Source organism: Sceloporus occidentalis, unplaced genomic scaffold (genome assembly GCF_023333645.1).
Source record: "Sceloporus occidentalis isolate IW3139 unplaced genomic scaffold, rSceOcc1.0.p SCAF_4, whole genome shotgun sequence".
Taxonomy (NCBI): Eukaryota; Metazoa; Chordata; class Lepidosauria; order Squamata; family Phrynosomatidae; genus Sceloporus; species Sceloporus occidentalis.
In genome coordinates this window covers 24,216,178-24,226,129 of record NW_028316984.1, presented here as the reverse complement: position 1 = coordinate 24,226,129, position 9,952 = coordinate 24,216,178, and the positions used below count along the sequence as shown (strand labels likewise).

At 44.5% G+C, this 9,952-nt stretch overlaps 1 protein-coding gene across 3 annotated transcripts in view; it reads left to right on the top strand.

Moving 5' to 3' along the window:
* The first annotated feature begins 1,320 nt into the window (after nt 1–1,320).
* PLCL1 (phospholipase C like 1 (inactive)) overlaps nt 1,321–9,952 on the top strand; it is a 249,477-nt gene continuing 240,845 nt past the window's right edge. For all 3 annotated transcript variants that reach the window (XM_089519489.1, XM_089519488.1, XM_089519490.1), the window contains exon 1: nt 1,321–2,334. In XM_089519489.1, coding sequence (XP_089375615.1) covers nt 2,170–2,334 — 165 coding nt within the window. In that variant the 5' untranslated portion in view covers nt 1,321–2,169. The remainder of the gene's footprint in view (nt 2,335–9,952) is intronic.

The window sequence follows — 9,952 nt, the reverse complement described above, 5'->3', positions numbered from 1 at the left end:
TGGCAAACTTCTTCTGAGTAAATCTTGCAAGAAAACCCCATCATAGGTTTGCCTTAGGGTTGTCATGAGTCAGAAATGACTTGAATTCACAATTTATTGTGACTGAATTGTGACTGACAGAGTCAAGGCAGCTATCCTACAGAATCCAACGCAGGGCAGGCGAAACCTCTCCGGGGACGCATCCGCACTGCAGAAATAATCTGCTCTGGCGCCACAACAAACTATGGTTTAATCTGGTGATAAATGCTGGCCTGGGGGCAGAGTGTGGGTGTGGCATCCACATACAGTACTCCCTGATGCCACTCTGATGCTGCCGTCATGCTGTGTGCCTGACCGTATGGTGGGCAGCGTCACGGTGCTCCTCTGGTGCAGCTCCAAAAGGAGAGCCAGAAGGTGCTGCAGCGGCTGCAAAGGCAACCTTTCCATGGTGCAAAAAGGAGCCGTTTTTTGTGGCTCCTTTTTGCACTGTGGAAATGACAAACTGGGGCCACATGTAGTTGCTGTGGCCCTGATCTGGTGCTGTTGGGCCCCATAGTTAAGGAGCCTGGGTGGCGCAGTGGTCAAGTGCCTGTACTGCAGCTACTCACTCACCAACAACAAGGTTGCGAGTTTGATACCAGCCAGAGGCTCAGGGTTGACTCAGCCCGGCATCCTTCTGAGGCTGCTAAAATTAGCGCCCAGCTGAGTATCAATCAATAGTTTATTTGGTGATTGATCAGTGTGAAATATAATAAAACATAAATATGTTATACTGGTCAGTGACTGAATAAACTCTTTGATTGCTACCCAGCTTGTTGGGGGCAATTAGCTTACACCTTGTAAACCGCTTAGGGAGCGCTTAAGGGCCCGGATAAGCGGTGTAGAGGCGTACTTGCTCCTGGTGTGTGGTGTGCAAAAGTGGATTATTTCTGCAGTGAGGATGCAGCCCTACAAAAGACAAAGAGAGCCCCAGCAGAGCCTGGCCCCCCGACTCAAAGCTGTGGAGTCAGATCTTGAGAGATGAAAGAAAGGGGTTGGGGGCAGGCAGGGCTTTGCAGACTCCATGCTGCTTCCATCCTCCATCATGCAGGGAGAGAGAGAGACCCAGAGACCAGGCCATGGGGATGGAGCCTGTCCACTAGTGCCTTTCTTCTCCGTCTCCCTTTGGCCCCGCCTGGAGGAGGAGGAGGAGGAGGCCGAGGAAGGGGCCAGGGCCTCCCTCCAGTCCTCCTCCTCCTTCTCTAGCCCCTTCTTCCTGGGGCCTGCCCCTCACTCGCCCCTTCCTCCGCCTCTCTACACACAGAGAGAAGGATGCGGCCATTGAGCCCTGCTGAGGGAGAGGAGGAGCAGCAGCAGGAGGAGGCGAGGAGGGCTCCGCCCGGGGCCCTGTCAGCTTCTGGGCCGGGAAGAGAGAGGGCTCCTTGGGGTCTCTGGCTTCTGGGGAGGAGGACGAGGAGGCGGGGAACTAGCCCTCTCCCTCAGTGGCCCAAGTTTCCCGCCTGGACTCAGCAGAGACAGAGAGAGACTGAACTGGCAACACACACACACACATTCAGACACACACACACACACATCCACACAAAGCCCAACCGGAGTTTGCAGTACACACACACACAAATCCCAGCCGGAGTTGGTAACACAGACACATCCACACTTTTTGGAACACACACACAGACACAGCCAAGCCAGGGTTGGCAACACACACACACACACACACACACACACACACACACACACTTGGGACACACCCATAAGACAGACAGGAGAGTGCGATAGACAGACACACAAATACAGGCTCACAAAGCCGAGCCGGAGTTGGCAACACACACACAGATACACACACACACACACACACACACACACACACACAGAGAGAGAGGCGAGCCAGAGTTGGCAACACCCTCCAAAGCACACAGACACACTTGGGAGACGTCCGTAAGAGAGAGGAGTGTGCGATAGAGGGACACTTGGGACAGAAGAGGCACACAAAGCCGGAGCCGGCAACACACACACAGTCACACAGACACAGAGGCAAAGCAGACACACACACAGGCACTTGCAACACACAGACAGAGCCAGGCAACTCCATCCCCAGGGACAGAGCGAGAGAGAGCGAGGCCATGGCTCCCTAGGAGCCCCCCCCCCCTCTCTCTCTGGGTCTCTCTCTCTCTCTCTCTCTCCCCGGGGTCCATGGCGGAGGCGGAGGAGGACCCCCTGGAGCCCTTTCCGCCCGGGAAGCGGAGGGAGCGGCGGAGCGGGGTCCAGGTCCTCCTGCCCCCTTCCTCCTCCTCCGACCCCGAAGCCTCCCTTTTGGAAGCCGCCCGGGCCACTCCGCGCAGGAGCAGCATCATCAAGGTAGGTCCCTCCTCACTCCTCGCTCTTTCTCCTTCTTCTGCTGCTGCACTGGGTTCACACGTGACGACGCTCAAGTGGACACGGGTCTCAGAGACCAACTCCCCAGATCTCTCTCTCTTCTCCCCACTCAGCCCCACCCGTCCTCCTTTTCCCGGACGCGCCCTCTTCCTCCACTTCAGGCTCCTCTCCATTTGGAAGCACCGCTAAGAAGCAGGGCTTACAATTTTAGATATATATATATATATATATATATATATGTAATAAATAAGTAAATAAATAAAAAATAAATAAATTATATACATATATATATATATATATATGAAAATAAATTAAAAATAAATCATGTATATATAAATATAAATTATATATATGTGTGTAAATAAAAATATATATGTAAATAAAAATAAATTATATAATATGTGTGTGTGAATAAAAATTATATATACGTAAGTAAATGTAAATAAATAATATATATGTAAATAAATAAAAACAAATCATATATATATATATAAAAGGGTATTTCCACCCGGCTCTTCAGCCTTAAAGTGTTTTTGAGCGTTGATTGGGGCCCGTCCTCCATTTCCCTGGAGCGTCCTCCTTCTTCCTGGAGCATCCTTCAGAAAAGCCTGGGTTTCCATTGAGGTTTCATTGGGTCTCCTTCAATGTCCTCCATTCGAAACACGGCTCAGAAGCATGGCTTTGCACTTCTAGCAAAGTCTTCACCTTTTAGCTGATCGTGTCCTACACTTTCTCTAGTGTCCTCCATTTGAACGTAATTTTACGTTTCTATGAGTGTTCTTAGCTTTTATTGGGGCGTGTTCTACATGTGTCTTCCCTTTGGAGCATGACTGAGAAGCATGGGTTTGCATTCCTAGGAGTGTTTTGAGCTTCCAGTGGGTCATGTCCTCCATTGTGACTGTGAGAAACATGGATTTACATTCCTCTGGAGCGTTTTCAACTTTTAGTGGGCCCTGTCCTCCATTTTTGTCTCAAATGTCCTCCCTTTTGAGCATGACTAAGAAGCATGGGTTAACATTCCTAGGAGTGTTTTGAGCTTTTATTTGGTCATGGCTTCCATTTTTTTGTCTTGAATGTCCTCCATGGAGAGCATGACTAGGAAGCATGGATTGACATTCCCGTGAGCTTTTCTTGGGTCGAGTCCTCCATTTTTGTCTTTTGAGCAGGACTAAGAAGCATGCGCTTCTAGGAGCGTTTGGAGCTTGTGTTCGGTCATTTTTCTGGAAGGGCCTAACATTTTGTGGTGCCTTGTCCTCCTTCGTGGCGAGGACCTCTGGTCATCCTGGCCTTGCGACCCAGCTGTATGTGGAAATAATGTGAAACCCCATGATTGCGTTTGGATTGCCATTGGATTATACTTCCAGTTTCCCTTGTCTGATAAACTCCTTAGTGTAAATGGCAAATCCTTAAGACATTTTTTGTATCAAGATGGGAGTATCTTAACTCCAGCCTTGGTTCTTTGTAGAGTATCCTGACCCCACTCCCTGCAAAGAAATCAATGGGATTTAAATGAGTGCTGACTGAACAAGCCCCATTCCCTTCAGTGGGTCTTCTCTAGGTAGGTGCATGTGTGTGTGTGTGCCTTCAGGTCTCCTCTTGACTCATGGTGAGTCCGTGAATTTCATGGTTTTTATTAGGCAAGGAATCCTCAGAGGTGGTTTTGCCAGTTCCTCCTTCCAAAATACCTCCCTGCTATTCTTTGGTAGTCTCTCATCCAAGTACTAACCAGGGCTGACCCTGCTCAACTTTCAAGATCAGATAGAATCTGGTCCCTTTAGGGTACTGAATTTAGGTTTTAAGTCCATGAGATGTTATGGGATGGTGCTTTTTAAAATGCTTTAACTAACTGATTTTCGAGAGAGATCTTGTAGCACCTTTGAGACCATGGCGGGTTACAAACCGCCACTTGGGACGTCCTCAGGACGTCCCAGTTTAAAAAAGGGGCGTCTCTTCCAGACGCCCCTATTCCTGTTACGGACTCTGTCCATAACAAATGGCAGCGGCCATTCCACACAGCCGCTGCCATCTTGATGTAACGGACGCTGTGCGTCCGCACGTCGCGCGGCGCTAATGACGTCGTGGGTGCGCCATTGGCGCCTTGCGGCATCATTAGCACACTGCCAGAAGAAGCTCCATTTTGGAGCTTCTTTTTTGCTCCGTAAGGGAGCCGCGCGGTTTGGCTGCGGCGGCTTCTTCGTGGAGCAAACAGCAGCACCGGGAGACTGCCAGCGGTGGTTTGTAATGCCGCAGCATGAGCTTTCCTAGACTTCAGTCTACTTCCTCAGATGCATTTGACTTAAGTCTGCTAATAACTGCGTAGACTTAAGTTTATGAAAGCGCCTGCTGCCAACTTCTTTCTTTCAGTGAGTCTCAGAGGTGCTTCTAGATCTTTCTACATACTGATTCTACAACACAAGAAGTTAACAATTTCTGCCTCCCCCAAACTCTATATGGGTAGTGATAGTCAACAACACTGCTTCTCTCTTGTCCTGGTATGCGCCTTTATTTTCCTCTTTGCAGTGGCTTGGCCAGGAACAGGAAAGGTTTGGCTTTCTATAGGTTGTTGAGCATTCCTCATTGTTGGCAATTCTGAATAGAAAAGCTTTTGGGAATTGTAGTACAATAACATCTGGAAAGCCACAAGTTCTTCACCCTTGACTTAGGCTGTGCTATTTGACAGTACTTTAAAGCAGTGCTTCTTAAACTCTCTGATTTGGGGGCCAGGGTCACCAAAAATGACTTGGAGGCACACAACAACAACAACAATAACAACAGATTTATTATCCAATTGTGTCACAGACCAGGACCATATTTATGCCCATCGATTACAATGACTGCCTTCCTTCCTTTCTGGCAACTTGCTGAGGTCTAGCAGCCAATAGCTTATAGATAAACACTGGTCCAAGGAAAGCACTGCTTTAAAGGATTGTGATGGATAAAGCATTCTGGTGATTAGTCTAATTCAGTCTAAAAAAGCAGTAGTTAACTTCAGATTACTTATCCATCCATCTATCCATCCCTATGCAGGCCTTCTATCACTTCTTGCCTTGAGGTAGTTGATACAACAGGTCTACTGTTAGAATTAAAATCTGCTTTAAATGTTAGGTCATTCACATAGGGAAGCAGGTAGAGTCATACAGTAGTGGAGAAATTTAGGTGGTGAGTTAAGATCACTCGGTCCCTGCTTTGACAGTCCAGAAATCCTTGATTTTTGCTCTGCAGCTAATAATTCAGTGGATGCAAGGAAGGATGAGTAAAGGAGAGGAACAGAAACATTCCAGCTTTTGTCCGTTAAGTTTTATTTATTTGTAAATTCATTATTCACTGATGCTTCTCCTCCTCTTCTTGTGTGCCTTGAACCTATGGCAGCCCTAAGGCAACTCTGGCTTTTTCTTGGCAAGATTTGTTCAGAGGAGATTTGCCATGGCCTTCCCCTGAGGCTGAGAGCATGTGACTTGCCCCGAGGGTTTTACAATTGAGCAGGGAATTGGACCCTGGTCTCCAGAGTCGTAGTCCAACACTCAAACCACTACACTTCTTCTTCTCTTGTCTGGTTGTTAATCCGATTTTTGAATGTCTGAACACAGAAGTGGTTTCAGGTAGTTGCCTGGACAGGAAAGGCATCCGCTATGTACATTTTCAATCACTTCAAATCAGCAAGAGCTCCTTTTTCCTTGAATGCCAAATATTGCTCTCCAGATGATGCTGGACTGCCCTTCCCAGCATGCTGAACTACTGGCTGTGCTAGCTAGGGCTGTGGGTAATGGCAGATCTGCCCTTTGCCTACCCTTGCTTTAATGGGTAGTGAAGTCATTAATATTTTACACTGTGTGCTATCTGTGAAGAAACATATGTAGGCATTCAAAATCCTGCCATGCATCAAACAACTTTCATGCAGAATTAACCACTAACACTTCAATGAGATTGATCCAACCACAACAGTGTCAAATGACTATGGATAATCTTCTATTACCTTCCCATGAGCTTATGAGTTAAGATATTTACCTGGACCGTATCAAGTCATGTACATTTAACTGACAATAGAATGAATTGTACTCAGTTGTACATCATATGGAAAATGATTTCGGGTGTGTGACCTGACTAAAATCTGGGTCAATGGAATACAATTTCAATGCAGTGCTGGGGCAAACCTTATTGATTACCAAATAATTGTTATGTAGAAGTGGATATGTTTTAAAAATAGTTGCTCTGTTGTGTAACTTTGTCCTGATGTAGCAATCCTGTTGGTCTGTCTCAAATTTGTAGAGCTCTTTTAAAATAAATAACGGTAGAGATCAACAGTGAAATAAAAATTGAAACCTATGAGTGATGAGACTGCTGATGGAGTTAATGACTTGTAATGAACCTTTCTTCTAGGGAATGTTATGAAGCTCACAAATAGATTGCATTTTTAAAAATATCAAAAGCAGTGATACCTCAGTGGTCTTCCAGGTGTTTTGGACTTCAGCTTCCAGAAGTCTCAACCATATTGGCCAATGGTCTAGGATTCTGGGAACTGAAGTACAAAACACCTGGAGAACCAGAGGGATTAAAGCATACAGCCAGTGGAGGTAATAAATAACATCTCCTTCTCTTATTTCCAGCCCCTAATCAGGGTGCATAATGAATGGAAATATAGTCACAGGAGATTCTTAATTGCTAAGACTGCAAATCCTGTGTCACTTGATGTGAGACAAAACACCAGTGAACTCACTTTTACCTAGTTCTGAATAAACATGCATAGGGTTGCATCTGGGGAAAGCACATTTGGCAAGAGGTCCCTCAGCCCCTTGTTTGTGGGCTCCCATTATTCTCTAGAATCTTTAAAAAATTGACACGCTGGTTTGCCACCAAAATTGAATAGCAAATGGCTGAATGCACTAGAAAAAGGAACTACCTGCACAATAGTTAATATAGTAACTTTGCTTCCTTTTTGTTCAATAGCAACAGTGTAGTCAATATGGCATTAATTAAAGTTAATTTAAGTATTGGGAGACATAGCTGTGTTAGTTTGGAATATCAATATGCAAACGGACCTTGTGGTTTAAGGTACATTTATATAGAAACGTATAAAAGAGAACCAGCGTGGTGTACTGGTTTGAGCATTGGACTACAGCTCTAGAGACCAGGGTTCAAACCACCAGTTGGCCACTGAAACCAACTGGGTGACCTTGGGCAAGTCATACTCTCTCAGCTTCAGTGGAGAACAATGGCAAACCCCCATGAAGAAATCTGACAAGAAAACCCCATGATAGGGTTAGTATTGCCATAAGTCTGAAGCCTTAGGATTGCCATAAATCGGAACTGACTTGAAGGCACATGACAACAACGAACAGGGACGTAGCCAAGAGGGGGTTCTTGTGGTCCGGACCCCCCCTTCCATTAGAAAAATGAATGGTGTGTGCTGCTGCACCGCTGCGCCCAAGCCCCATTATAATGATGGCACTTAGTCTGGACCCCCCCTCCCTGAAATCCTGGCTACGTCCCTGCAACAAATATAAATAGGATCACCATGAGTTGGAAGCTACTTGAAGGCACACAACAACAACAGCAGCAGCAGCAACAACTACAAATTACCAAGAATAAGTCAGGAGATGTTAATTGTTAATAATGAATGGGGCAATTCTAAATGAATGTAATATTTAATGACGAATTCATTCTTATTTAATTTTAGCTGTTTTACATATAGGTTGATAATATTATGTATTTTAACCATAACAGCTTAAAAGCAATCAAAATATGGCTCCTGCATTTGTGGCCAAAACTGTAGCAGTTGCCCATCCTTCAGTATAAGATCTCCCCCACCCAAAAGATGGAGTAAGTTGTTGGTAGACAGGTCTGTGAAAAATCCTGTCTGTGGATTGTTACGGTTAGCTTCAGTTCTTATTAGGTTTTAGATCTGGAGTACCGATCATGCTTTGTGAGTTATTAGGATTCTTGCTGATACTTTATAAATCTGAACAGTTAGATCCAGAAACTTTTATTTCAAATAGAAAACCCAATGTTGCTGCTGTTGGTGGTGTTTGTAAAGGTGATTTGGTAAAGATTTGTTTTATTCTGCTCTCCTTCTTACTACTGGGTCTCTCCTATATAGCTGGAAAAATTAATAGAAGTGTTTGAAGATGTATGTGCCTTGATTGCCATCTGTTTTGTTCCAGTTCTTTGTCCCTCCCTCACCCCTCTCCCCCTTTTCAGGACAGAACAAACTTTGATCTGGAGTTCCTTGGGTATTTTTCTGTTTCCATCTGGTTGCAATCTTTCCATTGCCTGCTTGATCCTTTGTTATCTGTAGTTCTTTCTCTTCCCTTCGCCCAGTTCTAAAGGAAAGCACCATATGAAAGAAGGCTATGGGAGGATTTGCTGACAGTTAACCTCTTGTAATCAACATCCCATTTTATTAATTTCAGCATTCATGGTTCAGTTGTGGTATAAATACCACCCTCAAGTTGACCCTCTGGCATAAGCCTCATGGATTTTGTGCAACTTTAGTGCATTTGAATATTTGGGGTCCTAACAAGACAGAGGCAGCCTTACAAACCACACATCTGTTTAGTTCAACAAAATCAAATACAAAGGTTTTACTGGGTGGTTTTGCTGGTGGTGCCACTTCAGACTGTAAGATTGGATTTTAGATGCTATATGTGTATGTTTTGAACTCACTTCTGGCAGAAAAATAGCATGTCAGGAAGAAGTCTTGGGCAAATGCTTCTGCTTAGTCCTCATCACATCATGCTATTATACCAGGTTATTCTATTCCAAAACTGCTTCAGCTGTACTTGCAATAACTGATTGTTGATGCTTTGTATCAAATTTGACTTGTTATAGTGTGACTGGCATATTTTTCATCTGCACTAATGTTATCACCACCCCATTTGCCTGCCTTGTGCTTCAAGACTGGTGTGTGTGTGTGTGTGTGTATACACACACACACTCATCATAATGTTATTACAGCATGACATCATCATGCTACATCTATCACTACTCAAATCTCTTATGAGAGGCAGCATGGGAAGAGAAACAACCCTCCCCTTTTTTATGTCTCTTGTGAAAAAGAAGAGTGCTGATCATAATAGGTTGTTTCAGATTCAAATCTGCTTCATTCGTACTCATTAAGCCATAATAACATTATAACAGCACATGACCTCATTACATTGCACCCATCACTGGTCAGTCTTCCACTATAAAATGTAAAACAGGAAGAGAACTGGACCACATTTGGAGAAGTGGACAAAACTAAGACTCTCACTATCCGGAAGGATTGCAGTAATTGAAATGAACGTACTGCCTAGAATTTTATTTTTAGTCCAGAGTCTGCCAATAATTATTAATGAAAAGTGCTTTAAAGAATGGAAAAGGGAATTGACAAAATTTATATGTTCAGGTAAATCCCCCCAGGATTAGATGGAATATCTTAATTGACAGTAAAAATAGAGGTCTGGAGTTACCAGACCTGAAATTATATTATTATCCCAGCGTTCTATCTTGGATAACGGATTGGTGTACATTACAGAATGAAAGGATACTAAATTTGGAGCATGATAATTTGAGATTCGGATGGCATGGGTATACCTGGTTTGAGAAACTAAAGGAAAATAAGGAT